Source organism: Rhinatrema bivittatum, chromosome 19 (assembly GCF_901001135.1).
Source record: "Rhinatrema bivittatum chromosome 19, aRhiBiv1.1, whole genome shotgun sequence".
NCBI classification, from domain to species: Eukaryota; Metazoa; Chordata; class Amphibia; order Gymnophiona; family Rhinatrematidae; genus Rhinatrema; species Rhinatrema bivittatum.
This window is the reverse complement of record NC_042633.1, coordinates 5,994,811-6,020,767: the sequence shown is the minus strand read 5'-3', so window position 1 is coordinate 6,020,767 and position 25,957 is coordinate 5,994,811. Positions and strand designations below refer to the sequence as shown.

General features: G+C 50.1%; 1 protein-coding gene across 3 annotated transcripts in view; it reads left to right on the top strand.

Moving 5' to 3' along the window:
- The window catches only part of LOC115080677 (zinc finger protein 282-like), an 80,078-nt gene extending 59,153 nt beyond the window's left edge, over window positions 1-20,925 (top strand). For all 3 annotated transcript variants that reach the window (XM_029585035.1, XM_029585033.1, XM_029585034.1), the window contains 2 exons: window positions 6,048-6,161; window positions 18,117-20,925. In XM_029585035.1, the coding sequence (XP_029440895.1) occupies window positions 6,048-6,161; window positions 18,117-18,541 (539 nt within the window). In that variant the 3' untranslated portion in view covers window positions 18,542-20,925. The remainder of the gene's footprint in view (window positions 1-6,047; window positions 6,162-18,116) is intronic.
- Window positions 20,926-25,957: the final 5,032 nt, after the last annotated feature.

The following is a 25,957-nucleotide window of genomic DNA, read 5'->3' as shown; positions in this document are numbered from 1 at the left end:
ATGTTCTCTATTTTCCTAGCTTTCCTTTCTTTTGGATGGATCAAGTCTAAAAAAAAAATTCTTTGAATTTTGAATTTTCTGAGGGAATTATTTGGAGAGCTTTCCTGTAGCCTCCGCTCCTGTTTTAGTGGGAGCATTCTATTGCTTGCAGGCAGTACTATTTGCAGCTCTCCCCACCCCTCCCATCTCTGTTGTCGGGGTAAGTTTGTTTTTATTTCCTTTTGACAGGTCATTTCCTCTCTCCGGGGGGTGCAAGTCGGTGGTGCCGACCTCTCCCCCTGTGGCTGCTATCCGACCGCTGCCCCTGAGACGCCGTTTTCCTCGGGGCAGCTGGCACAAAGAGGCGTTATTCCTCTGTGCCTCTATCTGTGGGTCGCTGAGGGATAGAGAGGGAGCAGGACTGAAGCGGAGGCTATTACCTGCTTCTTACAGCCACGAACATGGTGAGCGTGAGGAAGAACAGGCTGAAGCGGAGGTTTTTCCTGCTTCCCGCAGCTTTAAACCTTGCCTGTTTCTCGCGTTAAGAACAGCTGATTCCCTCGCGGCTCCGTCAGGGTTCCCCATGCCTCATTCGTCCAGGTGCTGCGCTTCTGGAGAGCCCGGGTCAAAGCTCTCCCGCGAGGGGATTTGCACAGCTTGCCTCCCTGGTGGGGAGGGACCCTCTCAACTGCCGGGCCGCTCTGGTTCTCATCTTCTGGCGCGCCTCGACACTCAGGGGCCGGCCCCGATCATGCTGACCGTGGGAATGGTGGCCATTTTGTCTCCAGACTCGGCTGCTCCAGCGCTAACAGGAGAAGAGCAGGACGCTCCTTTTTCATCTCAGCCGCCGGTTTTGACACCCGTTCCACCTCTGGAGCCTTTTCCTCCGTCAGGGGATCTTCCCACTCTTCCTCCATCGGGGCCACCTCCGTTTTCCACGGATTTTGTTCTCCTGCTTCACAATGCTTACCTGGCCAGAATGGGCCAGCACCAGGAATTTTTGGCTGGACCTCCTCCTCCTAAGTTACCCAGAATGGCTGATTCTACTGAGGTCTTGGGAAATGCTCAGACCGTGGGGAGTGCCCAAGGGTCAGCGGTCCCAGGACCAGGGGTACCTCCGACCACCTCAAGCGCTCCGAGGGTCCGTTTGGTATACCCCTCTGCGGGGGGGTCTGTTCCTCAGCAGAACCCGGATCCGGATGAACCTTCAACTACGGCTCAATTGGAAGGAGATGATCCTAGAGTCCTGCGGATCTTCCAGAGGGATGAGCTGGACCCCCTCATTCCACATATCCTACAGGAATTGGACATTGAGGCCCCTCAGGACCCGCCTGAGCCTAATCCACCAGCAAAGAAAGGGGCCCCCCTTCTGGCTGGTCTACATCTGCCGTGTAGGTCCTTTCCTTCCCATCCCACGTTCCTTCAACTGTTATCCAGGGAATGGGATTCTCCGGAGACCTCCCTCAAGGTCGGCAGAGCCATGGATAAGTTATAACCTCTTCTGGATGATTTCCTGGAGTTTCTTAAGGTTCCCAAAGTAGATTCTGCAGTCTCAGCGGTGACGAAAAGAACTACCATTCCAGTAACTGGTGGTGCAGCCTTGCGAGATCTTCAAGATTGAAAGCTGGAAGTTTATCTTAAGAGAGTTTTCGAGGTGTCTGCCCTGGGGGTCCAGGCGGCCATTTGTATTTCCTTCGCTCAGCGTGCAGGCCTCCACTGGCTTCAACAGCTGCTCAGCTCCCAGGAGTTGCCTCCTGAGGAAGCACTTCAGGCAGACCACTTGGAGGCCGTCATAGCATATGGAGCAGACGCTCTATATGACATTCTGAGAGTATTGGCCAGATCTATGGTTTCTGCAGTCTTGGCTAGACGCCTCCTCTGGCTTTGCAACTGGTAGGTGGATTCTTCTTCCAAGTCACAGCTGGAATCCCTACCCTTCAAGGGCAAGCTACTTTTTGGGGAGGATCTGGACCAGATTATCAAGTCCCTCGGAGAGAATAAGGTGCACAAACTGCCAGAGGATCGCCCTCGTTCTTCTAGGTCTTTTAATTCCACTAGAAGCCGATTCAGGAATCAACGTCGTTTCCACCAGGCAAGGACTGCAGCTCCTCGTCAGCCGTCCTCTCGATCTCAATCCTGGACTCAGTCCTTTCGTGCCCGAAGACAGCCCCGCTCTGGTCCGGCCCAGGGGACGTCCTCCAAGTCTTCATAATGAAGCTATGCCGGCCCACTCCCCGATCCCCAGGATAGGGGGACGTCTCTCCCTTTTCTACGAGGAGTGGGTCAATATCACGTCAGATCAGTGGGTCCTGGATATTCTAAGACACGGCTACACGTTAGAATTTGCTCGGCCGCTAAGAGACAGGTTCCTTTTCTCTCCATGTAGCCCAGTCCAGAAACAACTCATAGTCCGGCAGACACTCGACAGGCTTCTAGCTCTCGGCGATTCGTCCGGTCCCCCCCCGGAAGTAGGCCGGGGACATTATTTGGTATACTTCGTAGTCCCCAAGAAGGAAGGTTCCTTCCGCCCGATCTTGGATCTCAAGATGGTCAACAGGGCCCTCAAGATTCCCCATTTTCGGATGGAAACCTTGCGCTCTGTGATAGCGGCGGTACACTCTGGAGAATTTTTGGCCTCCCTGGATCTGATGGAAGATTATCTACACATTCCCATCCTCCAAGTGCATCAGCGTTTTCTGCAATTCACGATTCTGGTACAGCATTTCCAGTTCCAGGCTCTACCCTTTGGTCTTGCGACCGCTCCTTGAACCTTCACGAAGGTGATGATAGTAGTAGCTGCCGCTCTCCGGAGGGAGGGAGTCTTGGTGCACCCATACCTGGACGACTGGCTCATTCGGGCAAAGTCCTCAGCCCAGTGCCACCGGGCGGTCGACAAGGTGTTGACGCTTCTTCACTCCCTCGGTTGGGTGGTCAACTTCGCCAAGAGCAGCCTTTCTCCATCTCAGTCTCTGGACTTCCTGGGGGCGCATTTCGACACAGCGCTGGGCAAAGTGTCTCTGCCCCCGGACAGGGTTCATACACTCATGGCTCAGATACAGCGATTCATCAGTCTCCTGCTTCCAACGGCGTCGGATTACCTCCAGGTCCTGGGATCCATGGCTTCCACCATTGATCTGGTCCCCTGAGCGTTTGCACATATGTGTCCCTTACAGCGTGCCTTGCTCTTCCGCTGGAAGCCAGTGTCTCGGGACTTCCAAGCCATCCTTCCTCTCCCGCAGGGAGCCAATGACAGTTTCTCGTGGTGGTTCAACCTGTCTCATCTTCTCCGGGTGTTCCTTTGGACATCCCGAAATGGGTAATCGTCACGACGGACGCCAGTCTTTCTGGCTGGGGAGCGGTGTGTCAGATGAGTTCTGTGCAAGGGAAGTGGACGTCATCCCAAGCAACTTGGCCGATCGCTTGGAGACCAGAGCAGTGCATCTGGCATTGAAACGATTCCTACCTCTCGTCCATCATCGCGCAGTCCGAATACTCTCAGACAATGCGACCACTGTGGCCTACATCAATTGCCAAGGGGGCTCGAGGAGTCGGCATGTCTCTCGGGAGACAGACAGGTTGATGGCGTGGGCGGAGACTCATCTCTCCCGCCTAGCGGCTTCCCACATCGCAGGCGTAGACAACGTTCAAGTCGACTTTCTCATTCGTCAACATCTAGATCCCGGAGAGTGGGAACTCTCAGAGGAGATGGTGAATCTCCTATTCCACAGATGGGGGACCCCCTATCTGGATCTAACGGCAACCTCCCGGAATGCCAAGGCAGGTCGGTTCTTCAGTTATTTTATTTATTTATTTATTTATTTAAGTTTTTTTTATATACCAACATTCAGGACGATAGTCCCATCATGCTGGTTCACAAGAAACAGGGGTGTAATAATAATAAAACTTTACAATTTGAACAATAGTGCAGAAAAAGCAGTTACATATAACAAGGAAATCAATAACTTGGAGTTGCAGAAGAGAGTACAGCGCAGAGGGAGTGGATGCCTTAGTCCTCCCCTGGCCCCATCACGTTCTCCTCTATGTGTTTCCCCCAGGGTCCGGTAATGCTGATGGCACCGGAATGGCCCCGTCGCCCGTGGTTTGCAGACTTGATCAACCTCGCAGTGGACGGACCTCTTCGTCTGGGTCACCTTCCATGCTTGCTGCATCAGGGTCCGGTATCTTTCGCCCAGGCTGATCGCTTTTGTCTTGTGGCCTGGCTTTTGAGAGGCGCCGGCTGAATCGGCGTGGATACCCAGAGGCCGTTATCTTGACCCTCCTCAAGGTTAGAAAGATGTGTACCTCCATCTCCTATATCAGGGTATGGAAAGTTTTTGAGAACTGGTGTGCCTCCATACCTGTGTCGCCACAGACCGCCTCGGTGGCTCAGATCCTATCTTTTCTTCAACAGGGACTGGACAAGGGTCTGGCCTACAACTCTCTGAGAGTGCAAGTCTTTGTGCTAGGCTCTACTTCATCAACAAGAGGGAACTTCCCTCTCCTCTCACCCGGATATCATCCGATTCCTCAGGGGGGTGAAGCACGTGAAACCCCCGGTCCACACTCTTTATCCTTCGTGGAGTCTCAATCTTGTTCTCCGAATCTTGGTCGGACCACCCTTTGAACCCATGCATTCCGTGACCCTCAAGGATATCACTCTCAAGACGGTTTTCCTGGTAGCTATCTGTTCTGCCTGCAGAATCTCGGAGCTTCAAGCACTCTCGTGCAGAGAGCCCTACCTTCATTTTACGGATTCGGGAGTTTCCTTGCGCACTGTGCCTGCTTTTCTGCCCAAGGTGGTTTCTGAGTTCCACTTGAATCAGACGGTAGAGCTTCCGTCCTTCTCAGCGGACGCATCGGCGGATTTACGCAAGCTAGATGTCAAGCGAATCCTCATTCGCTATCTGGAAGTCACTAATGATTTTCGCTTGTCGGACCATCTTTTTGTTCTCTGGCATGGTCCAAGGAAGGGGGCCAAGGCGTCGAAAACTACCATTGCTCACTGGCTGAAGGAGGCGATCTCGGTGGCCTACATTGGAGCGGGTCAACAACCTCCGGCGGGTGTCAAGGCCCATTCTCTTCGAGCTCAAGCTGCTTCCTGGGCGGCGATGCAGTCGGTCTCGTTCCAGGAGATTTGTCGAGCGGCAACTTGGAAATCGTTACATACCTTTGCTCATCATTATCATCTACACATACAGTCGCCTACTTTTGGCTCCTTTGGCTCTAGGGTCATTCGAGCAGGGCTTTCCGTGGCCCACCCTATGTAGGGAAGCTTTGGTACATCCCACTGTCTGGACTGATCCTGGTACGTACAGGGGAAAAGAAAATTATTCCTTACCTGCTAATTTTCATTCCTGTAGTACCAAGGATCAGTCCAGACGCCCTCCCTGACTGTTTTATTGGGTTTGGAATTGCCTCTCTGCTCAAATTGTTCTTCAGTGTCTTTTTTCCTTTGGCTGGTTAATGGTTCATTCTGCAAGTTTGTTGTTTGACACTGTTTTGTGCCTTTTGCACACTGTTATTTGTTACTTAATTCTATTGTTCTTGATCCATCCTGATTTTCCTCTTTGCTTTGATATACTCCATACTGAGGATTAGTAGAGGATGCACTACCTTATAAGGATGTAAAATTCAAAACAACATCATAATTATGAAAATCTCTAACGCTGATACCATGTAGTCTAGTATTGGAGATCCAGAGAAACCTCATACAAGATGGCGGGCTTTAACTTCTATAGCCCTATATGCCACCGATATAGTTGTGCAGTCACTTTTTCAAAGATGGGACCGTCACTAAGATTTAATCATTGGTTTCTCTGGTGGTGTCTTTGGAATGCTAAGGAAGCACCCTTCAAAGTTCTAATTGACTCCATCTGCTGGAAGGGGGAGATAACCCACTGTCTGGACTGATCCTTAGTACTACAGGAACGAAAATTAGCAGGTAAGGAATAATTTTCTTTTCCCTTCCCCTCCTCAAACATTGGTTGGTGCCTCACCACATGCTGACTGTGCATTCACAAATACTGGCAGCATAGTCATGCTGTTATGTACATTTTCTTTACTGACAGGTCACACCATTGGCCACCCTACTAACATACTGATGATCAAGGAAGATGGAGAGACGTACTACAGCAGCCACTATGACATAGGCGAGAGCGACGGTATGGAATACATTACCATTGGTGAGTTAAACTAACTTTGGATTGTAAAATGCAGACTGAGGTCAGTGGAAAGGGTGGTGAGGAGGAGGGGAGCAATGTCTGTCATGCAGAGGTGTGATGCAACTCAGTTCCTGGAGGGAGACTTGAGGCCGGTCTTGGCTTTGTGACAGTCACCTCCCTCTCTCCCATCCTTACCGCCCCCTGCCCTGATGCTCTCTGGGACTTGTAGTGCTGACAGGAAATGGAAGAAGCAGGGATGACAGGTCCCAAGATGCACTGGGCTAGATCTTCAAAGAACCAGGACAGGGCCATAAGTCATCCTCCAGAAAAATCAATTCGCGATGCACCTATTCACCACCCTGACACTTTTGTTTATTTATAGTTTTTTTTTACATTTACATTATTAATGAGGCAAGGATTTGAACTCACAGCTTGCCTGACTAGTCAGAGATCCAAATATTAGTCTATCCATGTGTACATACAATTTCAGAAAATGAATCTAAGAAGTGAATTACAAAAAAAAATAATTTATGAATCTTTTTAGGAACAATCTTAGCAAAATTCACTCCTTCAGAAAGGCAACCCAGCCTCTGATAAATCAGAATATAGCGGAGGTTTCAAATTCTCTCTGGTGGGTGGGAAGCATTAGAGTATAGCATTATAAACGTCCAAGAAGAGGCAACTTTTTAAAATGAAATGTTGGTTTCTCTGAGACATGAGGGCTAGAAACCTCTGAGAGGACATCTCTAAGCTCTGAGCCACTTCTGAGATGAGGACGGAGCTAGGAGATTTCTCAGGGGTCATGCAGGGGATTGAAGGGTAGCTGGATCCTTGCATCAAGGTGCAAACCTCACACACGCACAAATATGGCATTTAAAAATGATTTTCACTATTCAGCATGTATAGTGCTGATACAGTATAGAGTTGAGAGAGGAGCAGAGTCTGGGTGGTTACAGGGATGGTGAGGAACTCCTCTAGTGTTACAGTATAGAGGTGAGAGGGGAGCAGAGTCTGGGTGGTTACAGGGACGAGGAGGAACTCCTCTAGTGTTACAGTATAGAGGTGAGAGGGGAGCAGAGTCTGGGAGGTTACAGGGATGGGGAGGAACTCCTCTAGTGTTACAGAATAGAGGTGAGAGGGGAGCAGAGTCTGGGAGGTTACAGGGACAAGGAGGAACTCCTCTAGTGTTACAGTATAGAGGTGAGATGGGAACAGAGTCTGGGAGGTTACAGGGACAAGGAGGAACTCCTCTAGTGTTACAGTATAGAGGTGAGATGGGAACAGAGTCTGGGAGGTTACAGGGACAAGGAGGAACTCCTCTAGTGTTACAGTATAGAGGTGAGATGGGAACAGAGTCTGGGAGGTTACAGGGACAAGGAGGAACTCCTCTAGTGTTACAGTATAGAGGTGAGATGGGAACAGAGTCTGGGAGGTTACAGGGACAAGGAGGAACTCCTCTAGTGTTACAGTATAGAGGGGAGAGGGGAGCAGAGTCTTGGAGGTTTCAGGGACAAGGAGGAACTCCTCTAGTGTTACAATATAGAGGTGAGAGGGGAACAGAGTCTGGGAGGTTACAGGGACAAGGAGGAACTCCTCTAGTGTTACAGTATAGAGGTGAGAGGGGAACAGAGTCTGGGAGGTTACAGGGACAAGGAGGAACTCCTCTAGTGTTACAGTATAGAGGTGAGACAGGAGCAGAGTCTGGGTGGTTACAGGGACGAGGAGGAACTCCTCTGGTGTTACAATATAGAGGTGAGAGGGGAGCAGAGTTCAGGAGGTTACAGGGACGAGGAGGAACTCCTCTAGTGTTACAGTATAGAGGTGAGAGGGGAGCAGAGTCTGGGAGGTTACAGGGATAAGGAGGTACTCTTCTAGTGTTACAGTATAGAGGGGAGAGGGGAGCAGAGTCGAGTCTGGGAGGTTACAGGGACAAGGAGGTACTCCTCTAGTGTTACAGTATAGAGGGGAGAGGGGAGCAGAGTCTGGGAGGTTACAGGGATAAGGAGGTACTCTTCTAGTTTTACAGTATAGAGGGGAGAGGGGAGCAGAGTCTGGGAGGTTACAGGGACAAGGAGGTACTCCTCTAATGTTACAGTATAGAGGTGAGAGGGGAGCAGAGTCTGGGAGGTTTCAGGGACAAGGAGGTACTCCTCTAGTGTTACAGTATAGAGGTGAGAGAGGACCAGAGTTTGGGAGGTTACACGGATGAGGAGGAACTCCTCTAGTGTTACAGTATAGAGGTGAGAGGGGAGCAGAGTCTGGGAGGTTACAGGGACAGGGAGGAACTCCTCTAGTGTTACAGTATAGAGGTGAGAGGGGAGCAGAGTCTGGGAGGTTACAGGGATGGGGAGGAACTCCTCTAGTGTTACAGTATAGAGGTGAGAGGGGAGCAGAGTCTGGGAGGTTACAGGGACAAGGAGGAACTCCTCTAGTGTTACAGTATAGAGGTGAGAGGGGAGCAGAGTCTGGGAGGTTACAGGGATGGGGAGGAACTCCTCTAGTGTTACAGTATAGAGGTGAGAGGGGAGCAGAGTCTGGGAGGTTACAGGGATGGGGAGGAACTCCTCTAGTGTTACAGTATAGAGGTGAGAGGGGAACAGAGTCTGGGAGGTTACAGGGATGGGGAGGAACTCCTCTAGTGTTACAGTATAGAGGTGAGAGGGGAGCAGAGTCTGGGAGGTTACAGGGATGGGGAGGAACTCCTCTAGTGTTACAGTATAGAGGTGAGATGGGAGCAGAGTCTGGGAGGTTACAGGGATGGGGAGGAACTCCTCTAGTGTTACAGTATAGAGGTGAGATGGGAGCAGAGTCTGGGAGGTTACAGGGATGGGGAGGAACTCCTCTAGTGTTACAGTATAGAGGTGAGATGGGAGCAGAGTCTGGGAGGTTACAGGGATGGGGAGGAACTCCTCTAGTGTTACAGTATAGAGGTGAGAGGGGAGCAGAGTCTGGGAGGTTACAGGGATGGGGAGGAACTCCTCTAGTGTTACAGTATAGAGGTCAGAGGGGAGCAGAGTCTGGGAAGTTACAGGGATGGGGAGGAACTCCTCTAGTGTTACAGTATAGAGGTGAGAGGGGAGCAGAGTCTGGGAGGTTACACGGATGAGGAGGAACTCCTCTAGTGTTACAGTATAGAGGTGAGAGGGGAGCAGAGTCTGGGAGGTTACAGGGATGGGGAGGAACTCCTCTAGTGTTACAGTATAGAGGTGAGAGGGGAGCAGAGTCTGGGAGGTTACACGGATGAGGAGGAACTCCTCTAGTGTTACAGTATATAGGTGAGAGGGGAGCAGAGTCTGGGAAGTTACAGGGATGGGGAGGAACTCCTCTAGTGTTACAGTATATAGGTGAGAGGGGAGCAGAGTCTGGGAGGTTACAGGGACGATGAGGAACTCCTCTAGTGTTACAGTATAGAGGTGAGAGGGGAGCAGAGTCTGGGAAGTTACAGGGACGGGGAGGAACTCCTCTAGTGTTACAGTATAGAGGTGAGAGGGGAGCAGAGTCTGGGAAGTTACAGGGACGGGGAGGAACTCCTCTAGTGTTACAGTATAGAGGTGAGAGGGGAGCAGAGTCTGGGAGCATAGAGGGACATGGAGGAACTCCTCTAATGTTAAGAACATAAGAAATTGCCATGCTGGGTCAGACCAAGGGTGCATCAAGCCCAGCATCCTGTTTCCATCAGTGGCCTAACCGGCCTATAAGAACCTGGCAATTACCCAAACACTAAGAAGATCCCATGCTACTGATGCCAGTAATAGCAGAGGCCATTCCCTAAGTTACAGTATAAGTATACAGGTGAGAGGGGCGCAGAGGCCTTCTAGTATTACAGGTTAGAGGGGAGTGGGGAGCAGCGCCCTGAGAGTTAGAGGGACATGGGGGACTCTTCTAGTGTTACAGCACAGGGGTGAGAGGAGGCCAGAATCTAGTAGGCTAAATGGACATTTATCATCTGATGTCAGGCAGCAGCGATCCTGCCCATCTCAGTTGCTCATTCTCCCTTGGTCACACAGTTTTATGATGATGCAATGTCTGTTTGTTTTATTGATTTTATTGTATATTTTGTCATTTATTTCACATTGTTCTACACGTTCTGGTCAGTCTGGTGCAAGATGAACGGCATGTAAAAATATGAAAAAAAAATAAATAAATAAATAAATCCCTCCGAATCTGACCCTGTCACCTTTCTTCCTCCCCTTGCCTCCCGTTTTTACCCAGCGTAATTCTTACAATTTCTTTTTTTATCCAGTTTTTTTTTCACTCTTTTTTCCTTTTCCATCTCCTTCCTTGCCCAACTAGAAATCTTAGATCTGCTACCAAGTATCTACTTGATGTTCCTATAGTTAGGCTGGCCAGATTAAATATAACTAGAGAGAGAGCATTTTCGGTGGCAGGACCCCTGCTTTGGAACTCGCTTCCCAATACACTAAGACTAATCACTAATCATAATGAATTCAAGAAGGTATTAAAAACCTACTTATTTAAGATGGCCTTTGCAGGACATGATGAAACGAATCCTTAATCTTAAAGATCTTTATACCACTGGTGGCTACTTAACATTCCCATTATTTTTGCTCTTGCTGCAACTAACCATGTGGAAACCTTGGGATTTTTTTGATTTTCTCTAGTTTTTCTGACTTTTACTTGTTTTTGTAAAATTAGTATAGTTATGTTAAAGAATTAGGGATTATAAATATATATTGTATTTTTTTTTTCCATCTATTACTTTACCCTGTTTATTTTTATATTTTTATTGGTTTTGTTTTATTTGCGTAGTTGTTTATTAATTAGATTTTTATTTTCTTTTTGTTTTCTTTTTTGTTTTCTTTGTGAACCGTTTTGGTCAGACTTTGTCTGTGAAAGTTGGTATAGAAATGTTTTTAAATAAATAAATAAATAGGATGTGGGGGATCCAAACCACAGTCTTGAGCAGCAACTCCGTGAAAGGCGTGGAAAGACTGGATTTTATTGGCCTCCCCACCACTTCCTGTTGCGCCGGGAGGTGGACCCTTGGCCTGGTGCAGGATTGGTAGGCTCCCTGGTCGGAGCCGGAGAGCGCCTGCCACCAGGAGGCGGAGCACAAGAGGAGACAGAGGCTAGCTGGACGTTCACCAATAGCAACCCGGGGTTCCCTCAGGTTGAGCCCTTGGTTACCCGGGCCGCCTGGTCTTAGGTGGGCCTCGCAGGATCTGCTTGAGAGAAAGTTCAGAGGTGTGCCCACCACGATCAAGGGTGCGCGGTCGATATTCAGGCTAGAAATCCGGGGTGCCAGAGAAGGCTAGAATAAAGTCTCTGAATATATGACAAGGATCAAGGCCAAAGCAGGGGTCAGTACCAGTGGTCAGTCCGTGGATAGTCAGCCAAAGCAGGAGTCAGTTTCCAGGCGGCGGTCAGACGTGGTCAGTGGACAGGCAGAGCTCAGATCCAGGCAGCGTGCAGACGTGGTCAAGTAACAGGCAGAGGTCAAGGCAGGCGGCGGTCGGACGAAGTCGGTAGACAGGCAGGGATCAATACAGGCAGCGATCAGATTCCAGGAAGAAGGCAGATCTGGTCAGCGGACAGACAAGCCGAGGAACAACTAATCCAAGAAAGGGAGAAGTTGTTAAGGCGACTCCTGAGTGCCAGGAGCCGCTTTATGTAGTATTCCGGGGCTGATGTCATCAGGAGGGGGCTGGTAGTTCTGGCGCGCCGCTGGCCCTTTAAAAGGAGTGGAGGAGCACGCACGCCTAAGGGCCAGCCCTGGGAAAATCATCGTCGGTGTCTCTGCCGTGAGGTAAAGGCCTGCAGCGGGAGGGCCGTCCGGAAATGCCCAGAGGCTCTCCGGAACGCCTCCCCCATCCAGCCCCGGATCAGGGTCAGCTCCGGGATGGCGCGTCGCAATACTTGCAAAGCTAGCACAGAAAAGGAGAACGGGCTCACTGCACATGGTTTCTGGGGGGGGTTCTTTTCATTTCTGACTTCAGTTGGGTCATTCATCTCTTCTCTTCCCCTACACCTGGCTTGGCCATCTGCTGATGAACACTTGGCTGACTTTGGGTGTGTCTTGTTCAAGAAGGTCGAGAACATATGCTTTTGGCTACACACTGAAAAAAGAAAATGAGTAAGAACTGGGTTGGGCCTTGTGACTTGAAGTTTGCCCCGAATGCTGGGAAATTCCTTTGTACAAGGTGGCCTTCGGATTGCCTGTGTGCATTTGTCTGTTTTTTCCCTGTGATTTCCAAGACAAGTCCATTCTGTCAGTTGGCTATCAGTAAAGGTTCATTAGGGTTTCTGACTGGGTTGGCTGCATACGTGCTGGGGTTGGTGGCTGTAAATGGGAGATGGGACTGGAATATAGACGCCCCTGTCAATGGAGCCTTCTCTGGTGGCTCATATCTCTGGCAGGACATTTGCAGGAGGTAGAAAAGCGCTACCCCAAAACCCTAACCTAAAAATCCATTAACCCATTGGGCAGGATATATGGCTCATGATTCCAGATCAGCACACAATCTTCTGATAAAACGGGAGGGTATTGTTTTTCATATGACATATTATGTTCATAAGCTGCTGTAGGAATATAGGTACAACACGCAGTACCAATGATAACACACACCCCTCCTTTAGATGCAAGGATTGAATCCAAAGCTAACCTACTTTGTTGAGCAGTAATTGCAGTTGCTCTGAGCTCAGTATTGATAATATTAAGACCTGCAGTAGTTAAATTAACAAACTGCATAAACTGATAACGAATAGTCTGAATCCACTTAGCATTTGCAGCAGCTTGAACACCAGGTGTCAGCCATGAAGCAAAAAACAATTCAGTTCTACTAAACAGTTTAAACTCATCAGGGACATCAGTTGGAGTAAGATAAGCAGAACGACGTACACGTTTTGAAAACATAGAGGGTGAAAATATAGAAAGAGGCGAAATAAATACAGGTGCAGCTAAGATCACCAATATAATTTAAATACATTCTTTTCCTTAAGCCTGTCTACAGCAACCTGTCTTTCCCTCCCCCAAAGTTCATCCCACACAACCTGCTCTTACACATAAAGACTGGCTCCTACACTCCTTCTCTTCCTTAAAGACTGGCTCCTATACTCTCCTTCTCTCCCTTAAAGACTGGCCCCTATACTCTCCTTCTCTTCCGTAAAGACAGGCTCCTACACTCTGCTTCTCTCCCTTAAAGACTGGCCCCTACACTCTGCTTCTCTCCCTTAAAGACTGGCTCCGACACTCTGCTTCTCTCCCTTAAAGACTGGCTCCTACACTCTGCTTCTCTTCCTTAAAGACTGGCTCCTACACTCTCCTTCTCTCCCTTAAAGACTGGCTCCTACACTCTGCTTCTCTCCTTTAAAGACTGGCTCCTACATTCTCCTTCTCTTCCTTAAAGACTGGCCCCTGCACTCTCCTTCTCTCCCTTAAATTCTGGCCCCTGCTCTCTCCTTCTCTCCCTTAAAGACTGGCCCCTACACTCTCCCTTAAAGACTGGCCCCTACACTCTCCTTCTCTCCCTTAACGACTGGCTCCTACACTCTGCTTCTCTTCCTTAAAGACTGGCCCCTACACTCTCCTTCTCTCCCTTAAAGACTGGCCCCTACACGCTCCTTCTCTCCCTTAAAGACTGACCCCTACACTCTCCTTCTCTCCCTTAAAGACTGGCCCCTACACTCTCCTTCTCTCCCTTAAAGACTGGCTCATACACTCTGCTTCTCTTCCTTAAAGACTGGCCCCTACACTCTGCTTCTCTTCCTTAAAGACTGGCCCCTACACTCTCCTTCTCTTCCTTAAAGACTGGCCCCTACACTCTGCTTCTCTTCCTTAAAGACTGGCCCCTACACTCTGCTTCTCTCCCTTAAAGACTGGCTCCGACACTCTGCTTCTCTCCCTTAAAGACTGGCTCCTACACTCTGCTTCTCTCCCTTAAAGACTGGCTCCTACACTCTCCTTCTCTCCCTTAAAGACTGGCTCCTTCCCTCTCCTTCTCTCCCTTAAAGACTGGCTCCGACACTCCCCTTCTCTCCCTTAAAGACTGGCCCCTACACTCTCCTTCTCTCCCTTAAAGACTGGCCCCTACACTCTCCTTCTCTCCCTTAAAGACTGGCTCATACACTCTGCTTCTCTCCCTTAAAGACTGGCCCCTACACTCTCCTTCTCTCCCTTAAAGACTGGCTCCTACACTCTGCTTCTCTTCCTTAAAGACTGGCCCCTACACTCTCCTTCTCTTCCTTAAAGACTGGCCCCTATACTCTCCTTCTCTTCCGTAAAGACAGGCTCCTACACTCTGCTTCTCTCCCTTAAAGACTGGCCCCTACACTCTGCTTCTCTCCCTTAAAGACTGGCTCCGACACTCTGCTTCTCTCCCTTAAAGACTGGCTCCTACACTCTGCTTCTCTTCCTTAAAGACTGGCTCCTACACTCTCCTTCTCTCCCTTAAAGACTGGCTCCTACACTCTGCTTCTCTCCCTTAAAGACTGGCTCCTACACTCTCCTTCTCTACCTTAAAGACTGGCCCCTACACTCTGCTTCTCTTCCTTAAAGACTGGCTCCTACACTCTCCTTCTCTTCCTTAAAGACTGGCCCCTACACTCTCCTTCTCTCCCTTAAAGACTGGCTCCTACACTCTCCTTCTCTCCCTTAAAGACTGGCTCATACACTCTGCTTCTCTCCCTTAAAGACTGGCCCCTACACTCTCCTTCTCTCCCTTAAAGACTGGCTCCTACACTCTGCTTCTCTTCCTTAAAGACTGGCCCCTACACTCTCCTTCTCTTCCTTAAAGACTGGCCCCTATACTCTCCTTCTCTTCCGTAAAGACAGGCTCCTACACTCTGCTTCTCTCCCTTAAAGACTGGCCCCTACACTCTGCTTCTCTCCCTTAAAGACTGGCTCCGACACTCTGCTTCTCTCCCTTAAAGACTGGCTCCTACACTCTGCTTCTCTTCCTTAAAGACTGGCTCCTACACTCTCCTTCTCTCCCTTAAAGACTGGCTCCTACACTCTGCTTCTCTCCCTTAAAGACTGGCTCCTACACTCTCCTTCTCTACCTTAAAGACTGGCCCCTACACTCTGCTTCTCTTCCTTAAAGACTGGCTCCTACACTCTCCTTCTCTTCCTTAAAGACTGGCCCCTACACTCTCCTTCTCTCCCTTAAAGACTGGCTCCTACACTCTGCTTCTCTTCCTTAAAGACTGGCCCCTACACTCTCCTTCTCTTCCTTAAAGACTGGCCCTTACACTCTGCTTCTCTTCCTTAAAGACTGGCCCCTACACTCTCCTTCTCTCCCTTAAAGACTGGCTCCTACACTCTCCTTCTCTCCCTTAAAGACTGGCTCCTACACTCTCCTTCTCTCCCTTAAAGACTGGCTCCTACACTCTCCTTCTCTTCCTTAAAGACTGGCTCCTACACGCTCCTTCTCTCCCTTAAAGACTGGCCCCTACACTCTCCTTCTCTTCCTTAAAGACTGGCTCCTACACTCTCCTTTTCTTCCTTAAAGACTGGCTCCTACACACTCCTTCTCTCCCTTAAAGACTGCCTCCTACACGCTCCTTCTCTCCCTTAAAGACTGACCCCTACACTCTCCTTCTTTTCCTTAAAGTCTGGCCCCTGCAGCCTGCCTTTCTACTCCAGAAATTGCTCCTTCTTATCTCCCTCATCCTCCCTCTCCCTTTATAGTTCTCCTTTTCCAAGGCAGTTTATTTTTGGGTCATCTTCCTCCAATGTACTCCACCCTGTAGGGAAGGTGAGCCTGCAAGCCCCCGCTTTTGAAATCACACCCAACACCCCACCCTTCCCTTATCCAACCTCAATATTCCGCAATGATCCAACAGCCACAGACACCACCGCGCCTGTTACCCAAACATCCAGTCTCCCAGGACCCCGTGGCCTTTCAGAACGGTGCCTCACTGCCACGAACCCACAGCAGTGACCCGGTCAATACAAGGAGCGTGTAGGCTATCCGAGAGACTCAGGCTATTCAAGCACTTGTCTTTCCGTCGAGACTTTTAGTTTTTACTGTACATAGGGCCTGCCAAATGTACTCAGCCATTAATTAATTCTGTCATCGCAGCCTGCTAGACAGATTCGGCTATGTGAGCATCCACGTCTGCTAGGATTTCTAGTTATTACAGAAAGAAAGCCTTGGTTGCTTGGTTTTGAAGGAGTGACTTTTCTTCTGATAGGCCAACGTGATAAGCACAGCGTTACGCAAACCCAGCTGTCGATGTGGTCAACTACTCTTCTTTCCCTCTGACCTCTTCTCCACCCTTTATCCTTGTAGGGGAATGCTAATAAACATTCAAACTCTGAATGCATTCCTTACCTCTCCCCTACCCTCTGTTTTCACCCTTTGCTTTTCTTTCTTTTCTCACTATTCTCACTCTCTCTCTCTCCAACAATCATGAGAGGGAGCTCTAAAATAATACAGCACTTTCTCTTCTCCTCCTCTCACCTCCCAGGCAGCAACTACATTGCCATCTCCCTCACTTTTACCTCCTCTTCCCCTCCAGATGAAACCTGAAATGGAACCAATGCCCCTCCTTTTCTTCTCCCCGTTTTCCCCCACACTTCCCTCATCCTGCCCTTTCACCCTCTGTTTTTCATACCTGAGGTCTTTCCATCCCTTCCTTCTCTTTCTCAATGCTCCATCTCCCTTGATTCTTTCGCCAACCTATGCACCATTCCTTTCTTTCTTTGCTCTTCCCTTTCTCAGACAAGAAGGGCCCAAGAAGAGAATGAGCCAACTTCTGCCGTGTGACAGGGGCCGGGCAATGGCACCGGTAGCCCCTGTCACATGGTAAGGGCAAAGGGCCGCCGGTGCCTGAGAGTGGGAGATCGCTCCCGGGACCCCCGCTGGACCACCAGGGACTTTCGGCGAGTCTTGTGGGGGTTGTATTTAATTAAACTTGAAAGGTTAGGGCGTTTTGTTTTTTTTATGAAATTGGCCACGAAAACAATTTTCCGATCCGGGGGTGGACCCATAGTGGCCCACCCCGGACCCAAAAATGAAACTGCAACGAAAAAATAATTGATGCACACCACTAATATTCAGTGGCATGGCAAAGCCACTGAATATATGCATATATGTGATCACTTAGCTGGATAAGTTTCACGGCTAAGTTTAGACCTGCTCTATGGGGGCGTCTAAATTTAGACGTAAACTTATGTGGCTAACTCAGAATATCAGTAGTTAGCCGTATAAATTATATGGCTAACTTGATCCGCCCCCAGTCTGCCCAGTACACGCCTACTTTTTGTGCGTGTAATTTTTAGCCGTATAAGGGACTTATATGGCTAAACGGCAGCCTCTTAAGGTAGTTGCATATTCAGCGCCCGCTACTTAGCCACTTAAGTCCCGCTTATCCGGCGAAATAGCGCTTAATGCGCTTTGAATATTGGGCCCATACATATGAACTGGAAAATGGACTATATGGCCTGGAAGTCACCAAAGCAACCACACATTGTCAATTTGAAGATCCTATTTGGACAAAAGTGACTTATTTCCCACAGACTACTCTCAAATCCCAAACATCTAGAGGGCCTGAAAAACCTATTGAGGAAATATTTCTTCATTGAAAGGGTGGTGGAAGTATGGAACAGCTTTCCAGGAAAGATGGTGGCAACAAAGGATGGAATGGTATCAGAATTCAAGAAAACCTGGAACAGGTTCCTAAAAGGTGGAGGAGCAATAGGTAGAGCTAGAGTTCAAATAGGGTCTTCAATATTGCAGCAGCTTATGAAAAGGGACAGGGACTGGATGTCCTTTCATCTCTGTTCTCCTGTCACACAATATTTTACAGTCTCCATTATCTATATGTTAGGGCATGGGCTTCTCATAACGCACAGATAGAAGTACCAGTTGGCAAGCAGGGAACATGCCACAGTAGAGTTGGGTACATACAGCCAAGGAGCAGGGCAGGATGCAATGATGCCAGTTTTTGCAGGGGTTTGAAAAGACAATTCATAATCCAAACGCTTAAACAACTGACTCTTCTTTGTTGGTTTAGCTGATCCTGTTGTGAACCATCAAAGTGGAGACCTGCTTCCCAACGCCAAGGAGCTAACTCTCCATGGAATCCGAGTGGCTGGCCGGCCATCAAAGCAGCGGCGCCGCAAGGAATATGCCACATACACGCCGAGAATGAGGTTCGAGACAGGCAAGTATGCCTCGGAGAATGGTGTCATGAAGGCCGTGCGCTGGTTCCTGGCCAACTACCAGAGTACAATTAACGAGAGCACAGTCCGCACCTTTAAAAGGGACTACCTGTCCAGGCTGAAGGAAGCGCCTGATCCAGCCAGTCTCCCACATGAGCTGCCCACAAAGCCACGGGGTAGGCCGCCCCTTCTCCATAAAAGGCCTTCCCGTTTCCAAGCCCGAAAGACCTCAACTTCCCGCATGGGGAAGACTTCTTTTTCTTATGGAGAAGATTGAGCCCCACCTTACCAAGATTGTTTGAAGTCTACAGGCTGGAGGTGCTGTGGTGGAAGGCAGAGTCACGGCAGTAGCTACAGTAGGGCTAGTGAAGTGAAATAGCCAAAGGGAAACCGATTGTTGTGGAGCAGTGGTCATCAGTTGCTCGCTAAAGACGTGGGATCCTTGTCATATGAAGGGGCTGAAAAGAATGAGCTAGTGGCATCCTAGACCTCATTATCCTCGTACTTACTTTAGAAGGACTCAATGCAGCAGCCATGCACAAAATTGAACCACATCAAATTCTTGTTAACCTTGAGGCGATAGGACATGTGATGTCCTGTAGCCACCGAGTGATGGAGGAACAAGAATAGCAAAGAATAGAAGCTATTGAATATAGCTAAGACATAAGTATGGGTTTAGCATGAACTTTGGCAGGCGACTTTACTTAGCACTGCAAGTCGGCCATCTTGATAAAACGGCCCAGACATTTCTTTTCTCATAGACAGAAATGTCTGAACTTACAGCAAAGCTATATATATATATATATATATATATATATATATATATAGATAGATATATTATATAAATCTTATTTTCTTTACATTAAATCAAAGGGAAACATTATTGTGTGAAGAGTGGAGAGTCTTTTCTGCAGCTGTCGATTGAAAATAAAAGGCTGAGTTGTGGATTCCCCCTGCCCCCCCACCAATCCCACCATGGACATAAAATGACGACAGCAAGGGGGGGGTCCTAAGTAGAGGTCTACAAGGAATGTCAACACAATGACTGAAAAATTAGGGATTGTTCTCTTTCTGAATGCAAACAAATAGGTATTTAAAAAAAATCAAAATACGGCATGTGCCTTGGAAGAAGGGGACCGTAGGGCCTACAGAAAGCATAGTCAGATGGTACACACTGTCGACATCCGCTCTGCCTTCTCTCAGCATGTCCTCGCCATCTCTCACTTTCGTAGACTTCAGTGGGACACCACTGCTGTCTCCTCAAATATAAGACGTTACAGTCATATACATCTCACTTGTTAGTGACTCAGAGAGGAGGAACGAGGTGTGTTCTTGTGGACATGTGGTCCTCCCCACCACTGGAATGGACCATCACAGGGAAACTCGGGGAAACCCGAGTCAACAGCGAGGCCATCGTGGGCAGCTGAGTAAGACGAGTTACTTGGCCGTAGGGGCTATGCTTAAAATATCTTATGCTTGCCATTGTGATGGCTTGTCTACTGCCCAAACAGGAAAGCTAAAGGAAATTTCATGAACGCTGTTGTTGCCTGGTATGAAGAAGGCCACCCTTGGCAAAGAAGAAGTCTTTATGGCTAGTGATATGTAGCTGCGCTGTGACATTCGGCTTAAATTCACGGCCCACAAATTCTTTTATTTGTTAACATACTGAATCCTTGTGCAGTGGTGGCCCCTTTCCTCAACTGGCATCTCATAATAATGATTACCCTGTTTTGCTTTATGCTCTCAAGTCCCAACAGAATACAGCCGCGGTTTCTTTAAACTTCTCTTCCCAACCGGCTTTACTCACCGGGGGGGCTGGGGGTGGGTGGTGCATCTGGGTGGTCTGTTCTGATGGACTTCTGCCCTTTTTCCTGCCCCCATCCACACCCCCCCCCCCTCAAATTCTGCTGCCTGTTCTGGACTCGGCTGGCTAAGGAAGTCTGAGTCTGGAGAAGATGGCAGAAGGAGGGATGGAGCTCGGTTTACCATGGGTGGAGCCCCAATACCCACCAAAAGCCCCCCGCCTTTTTCCCCCATTCCATCCCCTCCTCCCATCCCCTCTCCCCTCCTCATTTATCGCCCTCCTCCCTTTTTCCTCTCCCCTGCTATCCAAGCCATGGGACCTTATCCCTCCCAAGCGTTCCCGGTGCTGTGCAGGCCCAAGAGTGACATTTCCAGGAGTTGCAGGCTTGGCCGCCTCCTGGCTCTGACCTCACGGGAGTTCAGAACATGCTCTGAGAGCTGCTGCTGCGATGGCTGAGGAGCCGCAGAAATGCTGTACTGGTTATCGATTGGGGTGTATTTCCCCCAACCCCACCCCCTCTCCCCGGTACTAATGTTTGCACTCCCAGTCCTGGTGATTAGGGTTAGGACTGGCTTTGGGTTCTGCCTACTCTTCAGTGTATGAAATCATAGCCAGTTTGTATCCTCCTCTTGGGTTATACTAGTTTAAAATGGGATTGGCCCAGTTACCTTTTTTTCTCTCTCTCCCAGAAGGGGCTTTGGTTTTTTTCTCAAATACCATGAGGTTTGGGTTTTTTTTTGCTTTGAAGCCATTCCTTCCCCACCCTGCTGTTTCCTAACACTAGAAGCGCCACCGGCCAAGACCTCTGTGCTATGCAATAAACCATGACAACAGCATTAAAGAAAAACATAATGCAGTCTATTTACTTTATTAATTATGTAATGAAGAGACCACGGTTGGTTTCTTCTTGTGACTCCTTTGACGCCTCCTCTTCATTTTGGAGATGGCGGCGCCCGTAGGGGCGATCCGGCGGATGAAGCAGCCACTTACGGCCCGGTTTAACAACAGAAATGGAAGCCAGCTGCGCCATGGCTAATGTTTATTTCTCTGGGGATCCCTAGAAAACTTGGTTCAGTTGCTTGTTCACATAGCTTGATACCCCATGCCACCTCCCATGTACATACCCACCCTCCTACCAAGCCCGCTAACACCTCCGCACCCAAATACAAACTCCGCTCCCCCTTCCCCCCCCCCCCCCCAACATCCGTATGTAACTGGCCCTCGGGGATATTGTGTCCGGACCGACCTGAGGGTTGATCAGGCACTCGTTCAGATGGGGGAATGGATCATGGGTGAAGTCACTGCAATGACAGGAGAGCCCTCAGGGGCAGCACTGCTTTCTGGAGCCGCAAGAAGTTTAGACAGTTCCGAAAGCTGTGGCTCCAACTGCTTGGGCCTTTTTATTTCCAGGGAAACGTGTTTGAGCGCACACCGAGCTGGGGGGCGTGCTTTTGTGCTGAGCAAGTGGTTCCGTTTCACAGTTCCCCTGCACAGAGAGCACTTCTTCTACGTCACTCCCTTTCCACGTCGGATTCTCAGGGAAATGTCTGGGAGGTCAATGTTCACAAGCTTTCGGGAGTTACGTGCCCGGACGAAATGGGCGTTCCAGGGTGGGGCTTAACTCTCTGCAGGGTGTGTTTAGTGTTATCTGGATATGGTTGTGTGTGTGAGTGTGAGTCTGTGTGCCTGTCTGTCTATGTGTGTGTGCGCGTGCGCTAGGCCAGAAATACAGCGGTCCTAACTTTTCCCAGATAAATGTGTCCAGATATGTTCAGCAGGAGGCTTGTATGGGTAATGCCCTGCTGCATATCGAGGACATGCCTAACGGTCCCCAGATAAATTTGCTGCTCGCTGCATCGCTGAACATAGACCTGAAGGATATTAGACAGGAGTTCACCTTTGTTGCCCCAGGGGCTAACACCTCCCAGCCTCACACCCTGATACCCTTACCCCCACCCCCAACACACACACGCACCCTGAAATCCCATTTCACCTCCCAAATACAAGCTCTGACACCCCTTGCAGCCCCTGAAGCGTACCTATGCACCCTGACAGCTCATCTCATCCCCAAACGTGCACCCTAACACTCCTTCATGTCCTCTTAAACACACAGTCAAAAACCCAATCACACCCGGACACCCCTTCCCACACCCTGATAACTCATCCCAACTCCCAAGTACAAACCTGTCAGCCCTTCCCACCCTCCCACCCTCCCAAACACCCTAACACCCCTCATCACTCAAACATACACCTTCCTTCCCATCCCATCCTCCCAGTACACCCCCTCCTATCCTCTAAACCTCTGTTTCCCAACCAGCATGCCCTCAAATCCGATCGAGCATGCCATGGAAAAGTCACTGAGACGCACTGCAGGAGCTCCCTACTGAGCTTCCTAGCTCCAGCATGAACCCCAGGGGCTGGGAACTACCAGCTCGCTGGGCCCTGCTTTGTGCAGCATGCCCTCTACCCATGGCACCCCCTCCTTTGAGTCCTTCCAGCTTCTGGCTTATCCCCGGGCTGAGTGAAAGGGGGAGAGTGTATGCCCAGCTCTGTATGGCACTCGTTTGGAGCACCTCCGGCAGTCCGATGCAGGAGCCAAGGACACTGAGACGTAATGGGTTCATTCAGACGGGGCCATGCTTATCCTCTCTTTTGTTTTAATATTTGGATGAGAAGTCGGGAGGGATTTCAGTGGTTCCCTAGCTCATCTGGTGGCCATAGGAGCCCTCTCCAGGTCTGCACTACCTGTTCTGAGAGGGTTGATGTGCCCCAGAACATTTCTGTTAATGGAGGTCCTGCCATGGGCTTGAAAAGGCTGGGAAACACTGCTGCAAGCAGAAAAGTCCTTCGGAGAAGGAGTGCATGGCTCCTTGCGGGACTTTCTCTGTTTGCTAAGTAAAATCCTTTTCTCATCCTGCCATCCTTACATGGGGTGGTATGGGGTGGAGGATGTTATTCACACAGGGTCCTGAGGGCCTCTGTTACTAAAAGAACACAGCTTGGGCTTTGAGATCCGGTTATCCTGTGCAGTGCCCAAACCTGCAGAACAGCTGCTGCCGAAAAGACAATTACCAAAGATGGGTTAAAAAGCACCAGAGGATCCACGTTCAGGCAACAGCAGAGTTTTATTTCTACTAAGGCACACCAGAGGGCCATTTTGATTAGGAAATATATTCCCTGCAGAGCAGTAGGCAGCAGAAGAGGTTGGCACCCACTGGCTGTGAGGCAAAGCGCATGTTCTCTTGTGCCAGAAATAAAATGTAATGCACAGAGGCAGTGAGAAAATCTCTCCTTGGTTGTTATACTGAGCAATCAGAGCTTCTGCTTGCCGGGACCTGTTCCAGGGCCCAGTGGAAGGCCTGGAAATGGGCGCCACCTGCTGCAGAGCTTCCTAGGGATTTTCTGGCACAGGCTCTGATGGAAATGATGAAGTCTTAGGGGGCTGCTTTGATGTGCGTTGCACCTTAATAAGGAGAGAGAGTGTTACCTGTAGCACCTCCCCCCGAGGCACGCCTAACTCGGTCAGGTTTGCAGGATACCCATCATGAATATGCATGAGGTGGAGCTGCATACTTCAGAGACCCAGGGTATGCAAATCTGGCACATGCAGATTCGTTGTGGCAGGCGGTGGGCCTCCGGGAGAGGGCTGAGAAACGGTGCTAGGGGCGATGGGCGCGCTCCGCCAGCTGCCTGGGCTTCCTTCCCCACCAGCCTCTGAGCTCAGTACCAAGCTCGGTGGAGTGAAAAGCCAAAAATGCTGGTGGAGCAGATGGGACAGTGCCGCGGAGCAAATAAGAAACTACAAGCAGAGGTGCAGTGAGGAGGGCACATGTCCAGTGCTCACACCCTCACTCTGAGCAGAACAGAACAGTAATGGCAGGGAAAGGCCGAAAGCAGGGTGCTGGAGAGGGACCATGCAACTCCCACCTGCCTGTTGTGAAACAGATTTTTTTTTTTTTTTTACTGTGAAGAAGCATAATTGGCAAAGGTTATAATTAGCACGAGGTGTAATTAAAGCAGGGCTGGTTCTGGAGAGTAAGAATTAATTGATTGCTCTCTTCTGCCTGAGCACACCTGCTGTTTGTTTTTTTTTATTAATTTTTTTCTCTCCGTTCCTCGCTGTCGGGCCGATACAGTGCAGTGCGCTCCGGCGGAGCGCACTGTTAGCCCGGGTGTGGACGCGCGTTTTCGACGCGCTAGCTTTACCCCTTATTCAGTAAGGGGTAATAGCACCTCGAAAACGCGCGTCCAACCCCCCCGAAACTAATAGGGCCATCAACATGCAAATGCATGTTCCCTGTACGTACCAGGATCAGTCCAGGACACCTGGGTTGTGACTCCGCACCAGTAGATGGAGACAGACTAAAACTTGTGGGCGGAGCCATATATGCCCCTGTGCCAGTCACAGCCCCTCAGTCTTACTCTGTCTCCAGTAGGTGGTGCAGGTCTAGTCACAGCCTCTGAGTGGCCTGAGGACTGATAGTTAGTCAGGGTCTTTGTGGTTTTATTGGTTTCGGTTTATTGCTTTTGTTCATTTAAAAAAAAAAAAAGAAAAAAAAAGAAAAAGGAAATTTAAAGGTGAGAAGACACAAGAGGAAGCTGTCCGTCCTGCCTCCCAGGGGGGTGGGAAGGTTCTGAGGGGACCATCCCCCCCTGGTTGAGGCCGCTGCTGAGGGTCGAGGACCCGGCCTACCACAGGCAGTAGCGTAGGGGGTGACACCGGGGAGCCCGGTTCACTCACCCCCAACAGAAGCAGACGAAGCAGGAGACTCAGGACTCCGGACAGCGGCAGGTTTGAGTACAAAAAAAAAAAAAAAAAAAAGATTGTGCTTTTATTTTCTTGTGCGGCTCTCCGTTTCTTCGCCGGGGGGGGGGGGAGTTTTCTCGGCGAGGGGCGGGGAGTGTTTTCGGCGGTAGGAATTAATTATTTAATTTCGGCGGTAGGAATTAATTATTTAATTTCAAATTTGTTAGTTTGCCGCCCGTTCCGCCGCGACCGCGCGGATGCCGAGGGGATCGATTTGCCGCGCTTGCGGCTCGGCGCGCGCGCGGTTTTCATGAGGGGGGATTCGCTCCGCCTGCGTTCCGGGCGGGAGGGACCGTTCGGGACAGACAGGGGGGGGCCGATCCCGGTCGGCACCATCGCCGTCACGCGCTTTGGCCGCTTCTGTCATGCCGGCTGACCCCTTCCCGCTCAGCGCGGGAGCGGCGGCCATCTTGGGGTCAGCCCGCGAAATTGTACGCGATCCAGCAGGGAATCCCGGCATGCCTCCCGCGTTGTCTCCTCAGCACAGGCCTTTGAGAGGGGGGGTCCTCCGGGGGGGGGCTAAGTCCCCGGATGAGGCTAGCAAGGATGGTCCTCCTCTGTTTCGGGGTCCTAGTTTTTGGCCGTTTTCGCGCTCCTATGGCGCAAGGTACTCAAGGGCAAGGCCCGCAGGCGCAAGGAGAAGCATGGCCACTCTAAGGGGGATGACCCACGGCAGAAGAAATCCGGGTCCTCGTTTTTCGGCCGCTTTCGCGCTCCGACTGCACAAGGTGCTCAAGTACAAGGGCCGCAGACACAAGGAGAGGCATGGCCACCCTAAGGGGGACGGCCCATGGAAGAAGAAATCCCGGGAGGGCCCAGATTTCTCCCTGGCTCCAGCAACGGGAAGGCGACCACCGAGAAGGGTCCCGCAGGATACGGAGTCTGAGTCCACCTCACAGGATCAGGTGGATCCGCCCGGAGAGCCCCTGAGGGGGGCCGATGGAGCGTCCGGGGACAGTTCTGCCCTGTGACTGGCCCGGGCAAACCATCACAAACCGGTGATGGGGATGACACTAAGGTGGTTCAGTTTTTACGCAGAGATGAACTGTCCCCACTTATCCCGGCTATCCTCAACGACCTAG